This window comes from Equus caballus, chromosome 16, assembly GCF_041296265.1.
Source record: "Equus caballus isolate H_3958 breed thoroughbred chromosome 16, TB-T2T, whole genome shotgun sequence".
Lineage (NCBI taxonomy): Eukaryota > Metazoa > Chordata > Mammalia > Perissodactyla > Equidae > Equus > Equus caballus.
This window is the reverse complement of record NC_091699.1, coordinates 58,574,832-58,595,036: the sequence shown is the minus strand read 5'-3', so window position 1 is coordinate 58,595,036 and position 20,205 is coordinate 58,574,832. Positions and strand designations below refer to the sequence as shown.

At 43.6% G+C, this 20,205-nt stretch overlaps 1 protein-coding gene and 1 long non-coding RNA gene across 6 annotated transcripts in view; one reads left to right on the top strand and one right to left on the bottom strand.

The window, feature by feature from the left end:
• Positions 1-2,239: 2,239 nt before the first annotated feature.
• On the bottom strand, positions 2,240-5,406 carry LOC102150170 (uncharacterized). 2 transcript variants are annotated; one of them, XR_002800715.2, is made up of 4 exons: positions 5,294-5,406; positions 3,417-3,553; positions 3,170-3,273; positions 2,240-2,358 (listed from the first exon to the last, which is right to left on the bottom strand). It is a non-coding gene; the product is annotated as an uncharacterized lncRNA (long non-coding RNA). The 2 variants fall into 2 exon arrangements; XR_011426975.1 differs by having other exon boundaries at positions 3,417-3,570; positions 5,294-5,384.
• DLEC1 (DLEC1 cilia and flagella associated protein) overlaps positions 5,054-20,205 on the top strand; it is a 67,036-nt gene continuing 51,884 nt past the window's right edge. For all 4 annotated transcript variants that reach the window (XR_002800714.2, XR_011426974.1, XR_002800713.2 and 1 more), the window contains exons 1-3: positions 5,054-5,808; positions 6,854-7,004; positions 19,564-19,674. Coding sequence is in view for 1 of the 4 variants with exons in the window: in XM_005600820.4 (XP_005600877.3) it covers positions 5,431-5,808; positions 6,854-7,004; positions 19,564-19,674 (640 nt within the window). In the remaining 3 variants the exon portion in view is untranslated. The remainder of the gene's footprint in view (positions 5,809-6,853; positions 7,005-19,563; positions 19,675-20,205) is intronic.

Below are 20,205 nucleotides of genomic sequence, written 5' to 3'. Positions count from 1 at the left end.
CAGCACTTTGGAGAGGCCCCCTCCTTCTGTATGCCTCCCCTCACAGACAGGGACTCATTTTCCTGTCCTGCTGCAGTAGGAGCACCCCGGCCCCTGGCAGGCCTGTCTAAACCCTCCTTAGTTTCCCTTCCACTCAGGGATGAGCAAGTCCACACTGGATGCCTCACTTGGGGCCCCAGCCTGGGGGCAGGGAGAATGAGGGGGTCCTTTCTCTGCGCTCACCTCTCCTCTCTCCTCTCTATGACTGCCCTCTGGGGGCCTCCTCTGGCCTTGGAGCTGAGTACCAGGACCTCTGATGTCTCTGGGGGCCTGCAAGCCCCTCTACTCAGCCAGTCAGGCCTCCTCAAGCCCTGCCCCTCTTCCCAGGCAAAGGCACAATGAAATTCTGACGCCAGCAGTTGACTTGGCTTCATCTCAAGCATCATTCCTATTTATTCACGTCACCTCCCAGCTCTGAGCCCCAGGCCCCAAACCAGGTCATTATCTGGTACTGTCGCCTTTCCCTCTGTCCTGATGTTTTTTGCGGGGGCTGCCACCAGGCTCTTCCTTTGCACACTGAAACCCACCCATACAGGCCCTCTTCTGGCCTTGGGCCCAAAGGAGCTGAAGCTACCTCCCTGGCCCGGGTTGTTGAGCAGGATGGGCACGGCTGACTCAGAGTTGGCACAAGCACCCAGGTTCTGCCAGAAAAGAGGGCTGGGCCACGCCCTGCTCAGAGAAACCAGGCTGCTGTTTTGACCTGTGGGTCAGCCAGCCCTCTGGTACTCTCCTCTCCTCCCTCTCACTCACAGGCTGGGAGGCACTCTGCCTGCTTCTGCTGAGTGTAAGTCTATATGGCGAGGACTGTGTGTCTATGCGTGGAGGGGCTGGGGGGCCCAGCAAGAGGCTTTGTACCAAACCAGAAAGTTCCTGGATTTGGCTCCCTCTGCCCTAAACAACCAGGGCCCTGTGTGGGCCCAGCCCTGGCCAGGCGCCTAAATTATCCTCCTCAAAACCCAGCTCTGTTACCTCTACAAGATGTCCTGAGAGCCTGGTGACTCACAGGGCATTGGGCAGGCTTGGCTGGGTGCACAAAGGGGCCATGCATTCTCAAAGAGTTCTCGAATGGAGTTTCAGGCATCTCGCCACCCCCACTGACCAATGTGGGTGTGGGATGGGTGTGGGCAGGGCACTTCTGGGATGACTGGAGACAAGTGAGACCTAGTGTTGCGGCCAGAACCTACCTCAAGTCACTTCTCTTGGCCTCTCTACCACTACCCTTTTTAGAGGCCTGGGGCGGGGAGGGGAGGATCAACCCAAGAATGCCAACTTTCAGGATGGTCAGGCTCCAGGTACGCTTCAGTGCTGCCCTGCCCGACCTCTTCCCCAGAAACGCAAACCTAGGCAAGCCTGGGTAGGTGAGGTGGATGAGGTTTATTCTGCCCTCTCCTTGTCTTTGGAGCCCCTGTCCCAGGGCGTGGGGGATGAGGGCTGTTTAAATCTCGGCTCTGCAGTCTCCTGCTGTGAGGCTTTGAGCAAGTTTCTTCACCTCTCAGAGCTCTACAGTCAGGAGACGCAGTTTTCCTCAGACTCAGCTGAAATAATGGATGTCGGCTACCAGATACAAATAGGTGCCAGCTGGACAGACATGCGCTGGATCCTCTCTCCCCACAGCTGTCCCCTCTTCTACAGATCCTGGTGGTCACAGAGCCCAGCCTGAGGCTCTTGTTCCAAGGGCATGCCCCTGTACTTGTGAGGACTGGAAAACCCCATCTGGGCCCCCTCCAGAGGGTCCTGGACCTCCTGGACGCAAGTCCAGATGCATCAGGAGGAAAAGTGAAGGCTGCCTCTCCCAAGGAAGCAGCTATGGCAAAGTGAGGGTGCTCAGATCACATCAGGAAGACACTACTGACGGTGCTGGGATCCAGGATGCCACGATGGACCACAAGGTTTCTGGGCCAATTGGCAACCCCAGGACAGTATGGGATGACTTGAGGTTACTTTTCCATAATTACATTTGTGGGATTTTATTGCATATTCATTTGTGAATGTAACTGTGATGTTTATTTTACTGTGGACTAAGTTCCAGTGTTCACCCCCACCCTACCCCACCCCATAGGAGAGTCTAGTGCTTGGTGTGGGGACACAGTCAGGAGGCTGGCCCTCAGACCCTCGTCTGAGGCAGGAGGCACAGCCTAGCCCCCTGAGGGAGAAGGCACACTTAAGGAGTATTTGAACCGAAGAAGACACTGATCTGCTATTTCATTTATTCCAAAAATATTTATTGGGCACCTACTGTGTGCCAGCACTGTTCTACAGGCTTGGGAATCCTCGGTGAACAAAATATACCAAAACTTCTGTTCTTGTGGAGCTTAAATTCTAATGGAAAGAAAAGAGACACAATAATAAACATAAGAAGTAAATTGTAGAGTATATTAGAAGGTGTACGAACAATTTTAAAAAGTAGAGTAAAGGAATTCAGGAATGGGAGACGCTTAAATTTTAAATAGGTTGGTCAGGCTGGATCTCACAGGAAAGGTGACATGTGAGCACAGACTTGAAGGAGGTGAGAGAGTGGGCCGTTCACAGAGATATCTGGAGAAGAGAATTCCAGGTATAGAGGACAGGCAGTGCCAAGGCCCTGAGGCAGGAGTGTGTCTGGTGTGTTGGAGGACCTGTAAGGGGGCCAGTGTGGCTGGAGCAGAGGGATAATGAGAGAAGGCAGAGAGGTAATGGGGACCAGGTCCTGCTGGGCCTTCTAAGGGCTTCCACTTTGACTCTGGGAGAAATGGGGAGCACTTGGAAGGTTTCAAGCCAAGGAAGGACATGATCTGACTCATGTTTTAAAAGAACCTCTGGCTGCCGGAAGGAGGAGTATCATGGAGGGACAAGGGCTGAAGCAGGGAGCCCAGTGAGGAGGCTACTTCTCTCCTACCTACAGATCTTTCCTGCACCATTGGAGGCCTCACATCCTCACATGCATGTGGAGAACTGGACAAACCAGCCCACTTGCCCAAGCTCTCTCTACCTCCACCTCCCACTAAAGCTACCCTTTAGTGCACACACCAGTCAGCAATGGGAGGAAGGCCTTAAAGAAGAGGCCTGCACAGGCCCTGTCAATGGGCTCAGGATGTCTGGGCAAATACTTTTGGGGTCCCAGATACCTGGAGGGCAGGCAGGGATATGTTACCTTGGCCTTGTGGTCTCTTCGTTCTGCAGAGTGTAGCTGGAGGAGAGCCAGAGTAAGGTCCTCTCAAGTACACAGTCCAGGGCAGGGGCCCTGGCTTCCCAGATCTGAGGACAGAAAAGGTACTGGAAAGGGTAGATGAGGGAGCTAGGCCCAACCAAGAGAAACGGAAGTGGCCCAGGTCTGCGAGCAAGCATACTGGGGCTCATCTCAGGAAGTGGGTTTCAGGCTGTAAGGCACACACACTCACCCCAAGAGTAAAAAATGGCTAGTTGTATTGCGGTGAGCAGAAGCCATGCTGCGCCAATGACAGGCAACGTGAAGTCAAGCTGCTGCCCTGGACAAGTGAGGCCTCTTCCTCATCTCAGCAGATGACATAATCACCACCTGGTTGCACACATAGGCTATTTGGGAGTCATTCTTGGCCCCTCTTCTCTCTTATTCCCATTAGCCATCAGCAAGTCTTGTTAATGCTACCTTTTAGGTCTGTCTCCAATCATTTTCTCTCACCCTACTCCAAGCTCCTTTTGTCGCTTTCCTAACCTCTACAATAGTTTGCTATCTGATCTCCCTGATGCCACTTCCCTCCCTCCAGTCTGTTCTCTCACAGCAACCAGTGTGATCTTAGTAAAACAGAGAGCTGACCATGACACACACAGCTTAAGATCCTCCTACTGTCTTCAAAATAGTTCAAATTCTCTAACGTCGCCTACAAACCCATTTATGATCTGGCCCTTGCCGACCAGTTTCATTTCTCCCCCCCTCAAACTCTTTAAGTTCCACTCCTGAACTTCTTTCACATCCTCTCATATGTGGTGCTCTCTCTCAGCTTGTGCACAATGGGGTCCTTCTGCATGGAGTGCCCTTTTCCCTTCTCTCCTGGCTTACTCCTAGTCATTCTTTTTTTCTCTTTTTTAAAAAAATTGAAGTATAATCTATAAACAGTAAAGTTCACCCTTTATAGTGTATAGTCCTGTGAAGTTTGACAAATCCATAGTCTTGTAACCACCACTACAATCCAGATACAGAACAGTTCCATCACCCCAAGAAATTCCCACATGCCCCTCTGGAGCCACCACTAGTTCCCATCACCAGCTCCTGGCACTCATCTCTTTTCTGCTTTGCATTTTCTGGAATGTCCTATAAGTGGAATCATTCAGTATTTATGTTGCCTTTTGAGAATGTTTTCTTTTACTTAGCATGATGCATTTGATATTCATCTACACTGCTGTGTCTATCAATTGTCTGTTTCCTCTTGATTGCTGAGAGTATTCCATTGTATAGACGTACCACAATTTATTTGTCCTTTCAGCCTGTGGTTAGGACATTTGGTTTTTTTCCAGTTTGGGGAGATTATGAACAAAGCCACTAGAAACATTTGCGTAGAGGGTTTTGTGTGCACATAAGTCTTCATTTCACTTGGGAAAATACCTAGGAGTGGGACTGCTACATGTGTAATTTTATAAGAAACTGCCAAACTGTATTCCAGAACTGCTGTGCTAGTTTCTATCCCTAGCCCAATACATGAGAATTCGAGTTGCTCCACTTCCTTACCAGTTCGCATTTGGTTTGTGTGGGTGTGCTGTACGTAGGTATTTCATTTCTTGACATTCTACTAAGTGTGCAGTGGTATCATATTGTGGTTTTAATTTCCACCTCCTTGAGGACTAACGTTGGTGAGTTTACTCATTCTTTTAAATCTCTTCTTGGTCTTAACTTCTTCCAAAAAGCCACTCTGCATGCTGACTCTGTAGACTGATTAAGTTCCTGCCCCTTGTGGTTCCACAACAAGCAACATTTATCTCCACCTTGGCCTTAAACCACTAAACGGCAATTGATTTCCTGTCCCCTCCCTGCTCACCACCCTGGACACACACACACACACACACACACACGACTGTGAGCTCCTGGAGGGTAGAAGCAACATCCTACTTCCTTTGGCATCTCCAGCCTCCAGTACAGACCTGAAACACAATCTTTATACAATATTAAATGAGCTAATTAATTGCTGAACAAATCAGAGAACGAACGGATGAAGGTAAATGGTTAGGAACAAGGTTTTGCAATCAGACTGGCCTGGCTGTGCCAATTAACCCTTTCTCTATTGGTGCCTCACACGAAGCTCACCTTATCAAAAGCAACGCGGACGATACGAATATTTACGGCGATGGCGGCACCGACGACGCTATCAGACACAGAGCCAAAGCGGAAGAGGCGGGGCCGGAAGCGGAAGTGAGGCGGGGAGCTAGCGCGTCTCAGTTGCCATGGAGACTGGCGAGCCGGAGGAGCAGGGGTCGACCGAGTCTGGGTCCTCCGCCTTCCGGGGGTCAACATGGACGCCAACTCCACGTCTGCTCCGGATCTGCAGCCCCAGCCAGTCCACCTGGCTGTCCTCCCTCGCCTACACCGAGCCCTTTCATTACAGGGGTCGGTCCCACCGCATCGCGCCGCGCCCCGAGCCGCGCCTGCTGCGTCTGCGCCCCACCTCGCTACGCACCCAAGACATCTCGCACTTGCTTGCTGGCGTGTTCCGCAGCTTGTACACTGCCGAGGTGATCGGCGAAGACGTGAGCGCGAGCTTGATCAAGGCCCGAGGCAGCGAGGATGCGCGGCACGAGGAGTTCGTGGACGAGCTGCAGCAGGTAACGCGGCGCCGTATCCCCGCGCGCTTGTGTGTCTCACCGGGGGCGCGGGGGCATCGCGTCTGCGGACAGTGCTGGGGACCCAAGGCGCGCCCGCAGAAAGGCGGCCTCCCGCAGGACTCCGCTGCTCGACAAGTGTCAGCACCTGCCGGGTGCCAGGCGCTGTTCCAGGCACGGGGGATGCAGTTGGGAAAGCGCAGACCAAGTCCATGCCTCAGTGTATCCGACATTCTAGTGGAAGGACACTCTGTACACACGTTTACACAAATACACACATAAGCCATATGTCTATAGCACCTATCTTTATTTCTCTACACACAAACACACGTTATATATTGCATATATAAATAAAACGACTGAGGCAAATAGCTGAATAGTTATTTCCTGAAGATGTTAAAGCTAAAAGTCACCCCACTTTGGGGTGCCTGCCTTTATATCACAAACCACAATCTTAACTGAGGCATTGATGCCCAGATTTTAGGAAGCACGCCCAGTCTCTGGAACTGCAACTGTGCTTCCTCATCTGTACCAGGAGGAAAGCAGCGGGCTTGGATACGCTCTTCTGCGTCTGACTGCTGACGACTCCCTTCAGGGGAGTCTCGGGTGAGCGCTTTCAAGCAGCTGAGGCAAACTTTGAAGGAGCTGACAGCTGGAGGCTGTCTACTCACTAGCTTTCTGCAACCAAGGTAGCAAGTGCTTCCTTGAAGAAGAGATCTGAGTGGCACAATGCTTTGTCTACCACAGGTGGGGTGCTAACTTGTATTTGGTATTTCCCAGAGTTTGGATGGCAGCTCTCTTTACTGTGAAACCAGGAGTCAGGAGACAGGGTTTCAGGCTTGACTCTGTTACTGACTTTGCTATGAAACCTTTAAGCTGTTTCCCTCTGTGAGTCTCAGTTTTCACATCTGTTAGGTTGGACCAGATGGTCTCTATAGTTCTATGACTGCTCTTCTGTGCTTCATGAGAAGCCCTGATGCTGGAGTGAGGTTGAGTAACGCCATGTGATCTCACCATATTTCTGTGCATTTGATCATCCACCTGCCAGATTCGGGAGATCTATAAGCAACGGCTGGATGAGGTCGAAATGTTGGAGAGACATATCATTCAGGCCCGCGCACGGGCCCTGGCGGAGAAAGAGCGGGTGATGCACCAGGCCAAAGTATCCGTCCTTGAGACCTTCATCAAGATGCCTCCAGGTGTGTATAAAGAACTCCCATATGCCCTTCACCCTGGTTCCCCAGACGTTAATATATTACTGCATTCATTGCCCACTCTCTAGTCCTATTCTGAACATTTGGAGAGCAAGTTGCAGACGTAATGTTTTATTACCATAAAACACTCCAGTGTGCATGTCCCCAAAACAGGGACACTCTTCTATGTAACCAGCATACAACCCTCCAAGCCAAGAAATCAGCATTGGTGCAACATTCACCACGAATTCACAAATCCCATTCAGATTTCACCAGCTGTTCCACAGTGGCTATTTCTCTTCTTTGGTCCAGGATCCTGTCTGGGAAGTCATGTTGCATGTGATTATCTTGTCTTTGTTTTAGACTCTTGAGTTTGGAACAATTCCTTGATCTTTTCCTGTCTTTCATGTTCTTGATAGTTGGTTGGTTTTTTTCCCCCAATTTTCTTTTATTATGGTAAAATTGCATATAACATAAAATTTACCACCTTAACCATTTTTAAGTGTACAGTTCAGTGGCGTTAAATACATTCATAATGTTATACAACCATCATCACCATCCATCTCCATAATTCTTTTCATCCTGTAAAACTGAAACTCTCTACCCATTAAACAATAAATCCCCCTTCCCCCTTCCCCCAACCCCAACCCCTGGCAACTATCATTCTACTTTCTGTCTCTATGATTTTGATTACTCTAAGTGCTTCATATAAGTGGAATCATGCAGTATTTGGTTTTTTGCAAATGGCTTATTTCACTTAGCATAATTTCAAGGTTCATGCATGTTGTAACATATTGCAGAATTTCCTTCATCTTTAAGGCTGAATAATATTCCATTGTGTGTGTGTATATATACACACACACACCACATTTTGCTTATTCATCATTTGTTAGTGGACACTTGGGTTGCTTCCACATATTGGCTATTCGAAGTAATGCTGCTATGAACACAGATGTACTACAAATAACTCTTTGAGACACTGCTTTCAATTCTTTTGGGTATATACCCAGAAGTGAAATGGCTGGATCATATATGGTGGTTATAGTTTTAATTTTTTGGGGAACCGCCATACTGTTTTCCACAGTGGCTGTACCGTTTTACATTCCCACCAACAGTGCATAAGGATTTCCATTTTTCCACATCCTCACTGACACTTGTTTTCTGGTTTGTTGTTTGCTTTTGATAGTACCCATTCTCATGAGTATGAGGTGGTATCTTATTGTAGTTTTGATATGCATTTCCTTCCCAATTAGTGATATTGAACATTTTTTCATGTGCTTATTGGCCATTTGTATATCTTCTTTGGAGAAATGTCTGTTTGAGCCCATTTTTTAAATTGATGTTTCTGCTGTTGAGTTTTAGGAATTCTCTATGTATTCTGGATATTTGTCCCATTAGATATATGACTTGCAAATATTTTCTCCCATTCTGTGGGTTGCCTTTTTACTTTGTTGGTAGTGTTTTTTGATGCACAAAAATTTTAATTTTCTTGAAGCCCAGTTTGTCTGTTCTTTCTTTTGTTGCCTGTGCCTTTGGTGTCATATCCAAGAAATCATTGTTAAATCCAATGTTATGAAGATTTTGCCCTATGGTTTCTTCTTAGAGTGTTACTGTTTTAGGTCTTACATTCAGGTCTTTGATTAATTTTGAGTTAATTTTTGTATGTGGTGTTAGATAAGGTTCCAACTTCATTCTTGCATGAGAATATCCAATTTTCCCAGCGCCATTTGTTGAAAAGACTGTCCTTTTCTCATCAAATGGTTTTGGCACCCTTGTCAAAAGTCATTTGACCATATATGTGAGGGTTTATTTCTGGGCTTTTTGTTCTGTTTCATTGGTCTCTATGTCTTTCTTTATGCCAGTACCATATTGTTTTGATTGCTGTAGCTTTGCAGTAAGTTTTGAAATCAAGAAGTGTGAGTCCTCCAGCTTTGTTTGTTCTTTTTCAAGATTGTTGTGGCTATTGAGGACTCCTTGAAATGCCACATGAATTTTAGAATGGGTTTTTCTATTTCTTTTTTTTTTTAAAGATTTTTTTTATTTTTTCCTTTTTCTCCCCAAAGCCCCCCAGTACATAGTTGTGTATTCTTCGTTGTGGGTTCTTCTAGTTGTGGCATGTGGGACGCTGCCTCAGCGTGGTCTGATGAGCAGTGCCATGTCCGTGCCCAGGATTCGAACCAACGAAACACTGGGCCGCCTGCAGCGGAGCGCGCGAACTTAACCGCTCGGCCACGGGGCCAGCCCCCAAGGGTTTTTCTATTTCTGCAAAAAACATCATTGGGATTTTGATAGGGATTGCACTGAATCTGTATATTACTTTGGGTAGTATTGACATTTTAACAATATTAAGTCTTCCAATCCATGAACATGGGATGTATTTCCATTTACTGGTCTTCTTTAATTTCTTTCAGCAATGTTTTGTACTTTTCATTGTACAAGTCTTTCACCTTCTTGGTTGGCTTTTAAGTATTTTATTCTTTTTGATGCTATTGTAAATCGAATTGTTTTCATAATTTTATTTTCATATTGTTTGTTGTTAGTGTATAGAAATGCAACTGATTTTTGTGTGTTACCTTTCAGTCCTGCTACTTTGTTGAATTCATTTATTCATTCTAACACTTTTTTTTGTGGGATCTTTAGGATTTTCTACATATAAGACCATATCATCTGCAATCAGAGAGAATTTTACTTCTTTCTTTCCAATTTGGATGCCTTTTATTTTTTTTCTTGACTAATTGCTCTGATTAAAACTTCCAGTACTATGCTGAATAGAAATGGTGAAGCCGTGTTTTCTTGCTTTGTTCTTGATCTGAGAGGAAGATCTTTCAGTTTTTCACCATTGAGTGTGATGTTTGCTGTGGGTTTTCATCTATGACTTTTATTATGTTGAGGTAGTTCCGTTCCTTCTGTTCCTAGATTTTTTAGTGTTTTTGTCATGAAAGGGTGTTGAATTTTGTCAAGTTTTTTTTCTGCATCAGTTGAGATGATCATGTGATTTTTTTTCCCCTTCACTTTGTTTGTGTGGTGTATTGCATTGATCAGTTTTCATATGTTGAACCATCCTTGCAATTCCAGGAATAGATCTCACTTTGTCATGGTGTATAATCCATTTAATATGCTGCTGAATTTGATTTGCTAGTATTTTGTTAAGGATTTTTGCCTGTGTGTTCATAAGGGATATTGATCTGTAGTTTTCTTTTCTCGTAGTATCTTTGTCTGACTTTGGTATCAGGGTAATGCTGGCTTCATAGGATGAGTTAAGAAGTGTTCCCTACTCTTCGAATTTTGGAAAAATTTGAGACGAATTGATATTAGTTCTTTAAATGTTTAATAGAATTCACCAATGAAGCCATTGGGTCCAAGGCATTTCTTTGTTGGGACACTTTTGATTCAATCTCCTTACTAGTTATAGGTCACTTTAGATTTTCTATTTCTTTATGATTTTGTCTTTGTTGGTTTTGTGTTTCTAGGAATTTGTCCATTTCATCTATGTTATCCAATTTGTTGGTGTAGAGTTGTTCCTAGTACTCTCTTATAATCCTCTTTATTTATGTAGAATTGGTAGTAATGTCCTCACTTTTGTGTCTGATTTTAGTCATTTGAGTCATCTCTCTCTTTTTTTTCAGTTGATACAGCTAAAGTTTTGTAATTTTGTTGATCTCTTCGAAGAATCAACTTTTGGGTTCATTGATTTTCTCTATTGTTTTTCTGTTCTCTACTTTGATTCTCTATGCTCTAATTTTTATTATTTCGTTCCTTCTGCTAGCTTTGTGTTTAGTTTGTTCTTTTTCTAGTTCCTTGCATTATAAAGTTAGGTTGTTGATTTGAGATCTTTCTTGTTTTTTAATGTGTTTATAGCTCTAAATTTCCTCCTTAGCACCACTTTCACTGTGTCCCATAAGTTTTGGTATGTTGTGTTTTCATTTTCATTTGTCTCTAAGTATTTTCTGATTTCTCTTGTGATTTCTTCTTTGATTCATTGGCTGTTTAAAAGTATGTTGTTTAATCTCTACAATTTAGTGAATTTTTCAGTTTTCCTTATGTTATTGATTGCTAACTTCATCTCGTTGTGGTCAGAGAAGAAACTTTATATGATATATTTCTTTTTAAACCTATTGAGACTTAATTTGTGGCCTAACATATGGTCTGGGAAACGTCCCATGTGCATGTGAGAAAAACGTGCATGCTGCTGTTGTTGGGGAGTGTTCTGTATAAGTCTGTTAGATCTAGTTGGTCTACTGTGTTATTTAAGTCTTATGTTTCCTTATCTTCCGTCTGGTTGTTCTATCCATTATTGTGAGTAGGATATTCAAGTCTCTAACTCTTATGGTAGAACTAGTTATTACTCCCCTCAGTTCTGTCAATTTTTGCTTCATTATTCTTATGGTCTGTCATTAGGTGTTTAAATGTTTATAATTGTTATATCTTCTTGCTGTATCAAACCTTTTATTAATGTATAATGTCCTCATTTGTGTCTTATAACCTTTTGATTTGAAGTCTATTTTGTCTGAAATTAGTACAGCCATCCCTGCTCTCTTTTGGTTACTATTTGCGTGGGATATCTTTTCTCACCCTTTCACTTTCAGTCTGTTTGTGTCTTTGGATCTAAAGTGAGTCTCTTACCTTTATGATTTTAATAAAATAATTGAAAAAAAGTAAAGTGAGTCTCTTGTACATGTCATATATTTGGATCTTGTCTTTTTATCTATTCTGCCAATCTCTGTCCTTTGATTGGAGAGTTTAATCCATTTACATTTAAAGTAATTACTGATAAGGAAGCACTTCTGTCATTTTGCTATTTTTTCTATATGACTAATAGCTCTTTTATCTCTCATTTCCTGCATTACTATCTTCTTTTGTGTTTAGTCAATTTTTTGTAGTGAAATGTTTAAATTCCTTTCTTATTTCTTTTTGTGTATGTTTAATAGCTGTTTTCTTTGCAATTACTATAGGGATTACATTTAACAGCCTAAAGTTGTAACACTTTAATTTGAATTTATACCATCTTAACTTCAATAACGTGCTAAAACTGTGCTTCTTTACAGCTCCATACCCACCCCTTTCAGTTGTTGATGTCACAAAATTACATCTTTATACATTGTGTGCCCAGAAACATAAACTAATAATTCTTTTAAAGGCATTTGTCTCTTGAATTATGTAAAAGACAAGGCTTCGAGTTACAAACTGAAGTTACTATAATATTAGCATTTAGACTAATAGTTGTTTTTTTCTTTCTTTATATTAGTCTCTTAAATCATATAGAAATTTTTTATAATTTCCCACATATTTACCTTTATCGAGATCTTTATCTCTCCATACAGCTTCAAGTTACTGTCTAGTGACCTTTCATTTCACCTGCAGGACTCCCTTGGGCATTTCTCACAGGACAAGTCTTAGTGGTAACAAACTCCCTCAGCTTTTGTTTATCTGAGAATGTCTTAATTTCTCTCTCACTTTTGAAGGACAGTTTTGTTGGATATAGGAGTCTCTTTTTTTTTTTTTTTTAAAAGATTGGCACCTGAGCTAACAACTGTTGCCAATCTTCTTTTTTTTTTTTTTTCCTGCTTTTTCTTCCCAAGTCCTCCCAGTACATAGTTGTATATTTTAGTTGTGGGTCCTTCTAGTTGTGGCCTGTTGGATGCCGCCTCATCATGGCCTAATGAATGGTGCATGTCCGTGCCCAGGATCCGAACCAGTGAAACCCTGGGCCGCTGAAGCGGAGCACATGAACTTAACCACTCGGCCACAGGGCCAGCCCCATGGATATAGGATTCTTGGTTGACAGTTTTTCCTGTTAGCATTTTGAATATATTGACCCACTGCCTTCTGGCCTTCGAGATTTCTGATGAGAAATCTGCTGATAACCTTATTGAGGATCCCCTGTATATAATGAGTTGCTTCTCTGTTGCTGCTTTCAAGAGTCTCCCTTTGTCTCTGGCTTTCAAAAGTTTGATTATAATGTATCTTGATGTGAGTTCGTCTTACTTATAGTTTGTTGAACTTCTTGGGTGTTTATATTCATGTATATCATCAAATTTGGGAAGTTTTCAGCCATTATTTCTTCAAATATTCTCTCTGCCCCTTTCTCTCTCTTCTTCTGGGGCTCTCACATGTGAATATTGGTCCACTTGATGGTATCCCACAGGTCCCATAGGCTCTGTTCACTTTTCTCTGGTCTTTTTCCTTTCTATTCCTCAGACTCAATACTTTCCATTGTTCTGTCTTCAAGTTTAGTGATTCTTTCTTCTGCTTGCTCAAATCTGACTTTGAATCCCTTTGATGGTGAATTTTTCATTTCAGTTATTGTACTTTTCAGCTCCAAAATTTCTTTTGATTTCTTTTTAGGTTTTCACTCTCTTCATTAATCTTTTTTGTGTGTGAGAAAGATTGGCCCTGAGCGAACACTTGTTGCCAGTCTTCCTCTTTTTTGCTTAAGGAGTAGTGACCCTGAGCAAACATATGTGTCAGTCTTCCTCTATTTTATGTGGGACACTGCCCACCACAGTGTGGCTTGATGAGCAGTGCTAGGTCCATGCCCAGGATTGGAACCTGTGAACCCCACGCCAGCAAAGCAGAGTGTGCGAACTTAACCACTATGCCACTGGGCCAGCCCCCTCTTTATTAATATTTCCATTTTGTTCATACATAGTTTTCCTGACTTTATCCACATCTTCCTTTAGTTCTATGAGCATCTTTAAGGCAACTGTTTTAAAGTCTGTCTAGTAGATCTGCAGTCAGGTCTTTTTCAGGGACAGTTTTTGTTGATTTATTTTTTCACTTTGAATGAACCATATTTTCCTGTTTGTTTGTATGTTGTGATTTTTTTTTATCGTAGACTGGGTATTTGAATCTAATAATGTGATAACTCTGGAAATCAGATTCTCCCCCTTCCCCAGAGTTTGCTGGGTTTTGTTATTGTTTTTGTTTATTTAAATTATTGTAGGCTGTCTGTGCTGAGGGTCAGCCTGAGGTATAAACTTAAGGTCTTCTCAGGTCTTTTCTGAGCCTTTCCCTGGGCGTGTGTGGTCATGTTCTCATTTTCCCTTTATAGGCAGTTGTTTTTGAATGTCCTAGTCTTTAATATCTGGTTCCCAAAAGGGGAAAAAGAGGAGGATGAATGGGGTGGTGGGGAGGTGACAGCCCTTTAAATTCCCTGGAAGTCACTTTAGCTGGAGGGGGTGGTGGTGCAACGGTAGGAAAGGTGCAACAACAAAAGCTACTGACCTCTTTGTCTACAACCTCTGTGATCAGAAGCAGTAATCTGCGATCAGAGCATAGATCCCTGATATTTAGAGACCAGAGTCCTTTGTGCTCACCCTGGCTCCCACAAACTGTGTGCATGTTGCTCCAGGAACACATGCATAGATGCCTTTCCTGAGGCTGGGATGGGGAAAGGGTAGCTGCAGCAGTGCCAAGAGCTGAAGTTAATTGCACTTTACTGTCCAAGTCTTCCCCTGGAATTTATAGGCCTTCAACTGACTGCAGAGTTCCAAAATAGTTACATTAGACTGATTCTGCCAGTGCAATTATTGTCTGGGTAGAGAGGCAGATTTCTGGTGCTTCCTACTCCACATTTTCCCATAATCCTCTTTCTTTACACTTCTTGACAGGCCTTTCATTCTGTGGGATGGTTCCAATGTTTCTTCATGACTGGACTCAGGCTCATCCTTGGCAGCAACGTCACATAAATTATGCTGTGCTCTTCTCACTGTGGCACATCAGAAGGCATAGGTGATGTTGACCTTGCTCACCTCGTCAGGTTGATGTCTGCTGGAGTTCTCCATATTAAATTCTCCAAATTAAATTGTAATTGACTAGTATTTTGTGGAGAGGTATTCTCAGATTTCACCAGTATCTTGTTCCTCATCAAAGCTCCATCACCACAGCACCAGCATTCACTGAAAACTTTTCTCAATACCTCTCTGGTGATACTTTCTTTAATCAATTTTTGTTAAAGAAATTGGGTTATTTTTCTTATAGACTTGTCCATAGTCTGGGTTTTGCAGATTTCAATGTTGTGTGTCATTTAACCTAGTCTAATGATCCCTGTATTTCCTGCAGTTCAGTAATTAGTTCTAGAGACTTCATGAGGTTTAGGTTCAGGTTTTTGGGGAAAGGGCAAAACCACTTCAGGTGGTTCTGATTCTGTGTGCTTCCTTCAAGAGGTGCACGATGTCTGACGTCTCTCTTTTTATTTATTTATTTATTTATTTATTTTTTAAGATTTTATTTTTTTCGTTTTTCTCCCCAAAGCCCCCTAGTACATAGTTGCATATTCTTCGTTGTGGGTCCTCCTAGTTGTGGCATGTGGGATGCTGCCTCAGCGTGGTTTGATGAGCAGTGCCATGTCCGCGCCCAGGATTCAAACCGATGAAACACTGGGCCGCGTGCAGCGGAGTGCGCGAACTTAACCACTCGGCCACGGGGCCAGCCCCTGATGTCTCTCTTTTTATGATGCTGGCAGCCTTTGTCTGGATCTATTATTTCATTAGGGGTTGTAAATTATAATGAAATGCTAATGGTACTGGAGTACCTCTATAAAGAGAAACATTTCAGCAACTACTTTGGTTACCCCAAGGTAGGGACAGAATTAATCCTTTCATCTTATTTGCCAGTTTTTAAAATAGTGGGTTGGTTCCACTAGCATCTTCTGAAGGCGCTAATGAGGTTTGTTTGGTTCATTTTTATAGTATCATTGTGAACTCATGGATTTCATAACTACAATTGTATTTATTATCCTTATTGATGCTCAAGTTGTCCCATCTTTGGCCACCTGGAGCCATTTCAGCTTGACTCCTAACTCTCTTGATGCAACATCCGTTGTCTTTTATAACATTCCTTATTTTGGGAATGGTCACATGTTCCAGGTTCATCTTGTGTATTTATTGCCCCAGACCTGGAATCAGCCATTTCTCCAAGAAGCCCTGGTTCCTTTTATTTCCCCCAAGACTTTGGTCTATCCTCCTGCATCCCTGGAAATTATCATTTTCCAGTGCAGGAGGCAGAAGGGACAGTGCTTTTAGGGTTAGGAGACCTGACATATCTGTGACCTGGAGGGAGGGAAAAGCAGAAGATGTAGTGGCTCAGAAAGGCATTACCCTTATGGGGTCCATCACACTTCTAGGGACCAGATGCTGTGGGAGATGCGCTGCATAGGTTATCCCACTGAATCCTTGCAATGACCTTCTGAGGTAGGCTTTCTCTCCATTTTACAGGTATGAGAACCAAGCTTAGAGAGAAGATCAAATAAACTTCCCTAAATTCCCACAGCTCAGAAGGGCTGGGACCCATGTTTGAACTTGAGTGTGTCTGCTGTCAGAGCCCATCTCTTTCTTCAGTCAGGAGGAGGAGGAAGGATCATTGACCAGGCGCAGTGTCACACAGGTGTAGATGACTTCCCTTAGGGTATGGCTCTGGGCGTGAGGCCCTATCCTTTGTCAGGCCTGCCACCTTAGACGCTCAGATCCTGTTAACTGGTGAACACTCAGCGCGGGTTCCTTCTTTCCTCCTGCTTGCCCCTCCACCAAGCAGAGTCATATAGCTGCCAGGACCCCTCCCTCAATTGTGGATTTAGACAGAGATTATTGGTAGCAGATTCTCAGGAGGTTGTATTGGTTGCCTGGTATGCCCTGAGCCCTGGGAGTGAGATACTATCCCTGTCTTTGGTAGGATTCTTTTGGCTGGAGATTAGGGGAGACCAAATAATTGTTTGGGTGGTGGGTTTTTTTTTTAATGAAAATGAAATAAAATATTGAGAACTGGGAAACAAACATCAGTTGGGAGAGTTTTTCAATGACCTTCATTTTATTTTTTACCCACGATAATATTGTTATAATCAGACATTATCTGCCCTGGTTTCTCAGTCTTCTGCTGGTAATGTTTCTTTTATTTCAAAAGTAGCAGAAGTAGAGACCTTAATGCAGATCCGTGGACACCCCTCTGGTTCCTGTTTCTCAGGGCGGGGCAAGGTGACCCATGAACCTCTTCTATAACTTAGATGATTGATGGTGAGGACATGCCCCTGATACCTTTTTCTTTCTCTTTTTAAAGATTTTATTTTTCCTTTTTCTCCCCAAAGCCCCCTGGTACATAGTTGTATATTTTTAGTTGTGGGCCCTCCTGGTTGTGACATGTGGGTTGCCGCCTCAGCACAGCTTGATAAGCGTTGCCATGTCAGCACCCAGGATTCAAACCAGTGAAACCCTGGGCCACTGAGGCAGAGCGTGTGAACTTAACCACTCGGCCACGGGGCCGGCCCCCCCTGAAACTTTTCTCATTTGAGGCACAGAGGCAGCCTTTCTATTTGCTAATACAGATGTCACAAGGTAGCAAATCTGTGTAAATTCTCCAGACAGATGGAGAAAGATCAGAATTCTGCAAAACATCTTGTCCTTTCATTCCCTTCCCTTGCTGATAAGTTGTCCACATTATCTTTTGGGAAACGAAACAGCCAGCCTCTTGCAAAGCCACGCTCAGGAGCCTATGGTCATTGTGAAGCCCACACTTCCCAGGTGGAGGAGGATGGTCACAAGACCAGTGCAGGGTTTTCCAAGGCTCACCTGGTACATAATCCAGGCTGGACATGGAGAGAGACTTTCCAAAGATCTGATAAACAAACTGCCCCCTGCTTCTGCAGACATAACACCTAACTGCCCACACCCTGGGGGAGGATGTGGGGAGAATGGTATCAGAAGAGAGGACACATCTCCTTCCCACATGGCCTTTGCCCTTTGTGTGGAAGTTTGATCTTTTAATATTTCAAATAGGCCATCTCCAAAGTCCTTGGGAACTGGGCTGGTCTGTGTCAACTTGGCATTGCTGCCACTCCCTGCTGAGGTCTCTGTATTGCAAAAGAGAGGCCAGGGACTGCATTTCCCAGAATGTACCTGTCCTCAGCGGTTCCAGGATAGGTCACTGATGAGAGGCCCTTGGTGTGTTTTGGAAGGGGAGACTGCTATTCACAAGAAGTGGTAGCAGGCAGATGATGGAGGAGCTGTGAGTTTCACAGCAGCTTCCAGATAATTTCTTGAGAACCCTCTGTCTCAGTGCTGCTGGCTTAAGCTGTTAATGAAGGCTTCCTTGACCTTCTTTCTCCCATTCCATAATCCCCTACATTCAACCCCTTTGTATATGATATACATAGAGTGATTTCTGTTTTCCTCCTCACACCTTGACTATTAAAATAACTGGGTCAAACCTCAAAATTCCTAAATTAACATATATGATGGGAGAAACATGTATTCTTCACCTGTAACCTTGGTTATAGGGAACCTCCAAAGGGAAAGGCCATTTAAAGATACCATATTGGTTAATGGAGCAAGCAACAAGTTTGAAAACTTCCAAGTCTTCTGTTCATCTTATTTATTCCTTAATTTTTATCAAATTATTAATATACATGGTTTAAAAAAATTAGTTTAGAAAAGCTTCTAATGACATATAAAAAGCCTCCACCCATGTCATTATAAATTTGTCCAAACCCATAGAGTGTACGACATCAAGAGTGAACTGTGCTGTAAACTACGCATTTTGGGTGATAATGGTGTATCAATGCAGGATAGTTAATTGTAACAAATCTACTACTCTGGTGGGGGATGTTGATAATGGGGGAGGCTATGCATGTGTGGGCATAGTGGGTATATGGGAAATCTCTGTACCTTCTGCTCAATTTTGCTACAAACCTAAAACTCTCTAAAATATAAAGTCTATTGAAAAAAAAATCCTCTACCTCGTCTCTCCCAACCTCAGTCCACTTGCCTAAAGTGGCCATTTCTAGCTTTAATTCTTATGGATACCTCTAAGTAATATGTCTTTACTGTTTCTTGGCTCATCAGCCAACGATATTAATGAGTGACTTCCCACTCTATTAAGTGAGATTTTCTCTTTCATTGGTCAGTGGGTCAGTTGGGGATTGGCTGATCTACACTGGCTTGAGCTTGGCTGGTTAAACAGACTTCAAGCTGTGGGTCCAACTGAACTTGACTTTTTGAGGCAAGTTGGGCTCTGGTCTGCTCCATATAGATTCATACCAGGGTCCAAGATGAAGAGGCAGGAGCTCCTTTCAGGGCCAGGAAAGCTCTTCTCATGATGATGGCAAAGGCATAGAGGGACGGCTCTGCTGTGCAGCATATTTCACACCCTGCTAACGTCTCATTGGCCAAAGCATGTCACGTGGCCAAAGTCAAGGGTGGAGAAGTGCCCTGTGAGTCTAGTAGCAGGAACTGCAAAGTCACATGGCGAAGGGCGTGGATACAGAGAAGGGTGAAGATTTGGGGCCATTTGTTCAATCTACCAGACTTCTCTTAATTCTATTATGTTATAGACTTCTCCTTGAGAGACAGTATTTTAGCTCAAATAATACCACAACACAGCCTTGTCCAAAGGTTGACTTCTTTTAAGTGGCTGGTAAACACTTGCTGATTAGTTTCTCAAATCTCAAAATTGCCACAGGGTTCTGAGAAAGAATTCTGTTAGAATGTTTAGGCTTGGAGGATGAAAAAGTTCTGGTACAAGTTCTTCAATGTCAGCCTGGCTTGAAACACCTTTGTCCTCGTTCCCTTCTATGTAGTGAAGACTGTCTTCAGATGGTGTGTGGATAATGAGTTGCTGCAGAAACATCATTTGATCTGCCCAGATGATTACTACAGCGATACAGTGCCGTTTTGCTCTGCACCTAAAGGTAATGCTTCTTTACATTCTTAGAGCCTCTGATATCATTCCAGAAAAGTTCTTTAGTAGCAAGACCACATCAGCCACCTTTGCTGCTATTTCCTCATTCATATATTTTTTTCCCTTTTTAAAAATTTTGATAGTGACTATTGGGAATGTCAAATCTGAGTACGCCACTTCCTTACTAATTCCCTAACACTGCAAGACAAAAGTCTCAACTCCTCAACATGGAATATGATGTTCTTGTCAGTTGCTCTGTGCCAAGAGATGTGAAAATGTTTAGAAATGTAGTTGAATAAACCAAGAGAGGGAGGGTCTGAAGACGTTGATAGGCAAGGGAGCAAATTCCTCATGGAGTCAGATGTGGACCTTTGGGTTTTCCCATACCCCATACAGGAAAAGCACGACTTTTTATCTTTTGAATTTGGAGGGAAGGTAGGGTAAGCAGGCAGAGAAGGATGTGTATGTGTGTGTGACATTGGGCCAATTTCCTGTGATATGGGAAGCAAGATCTTCTGAGAATGAGTGGGGTGGAAGGCTG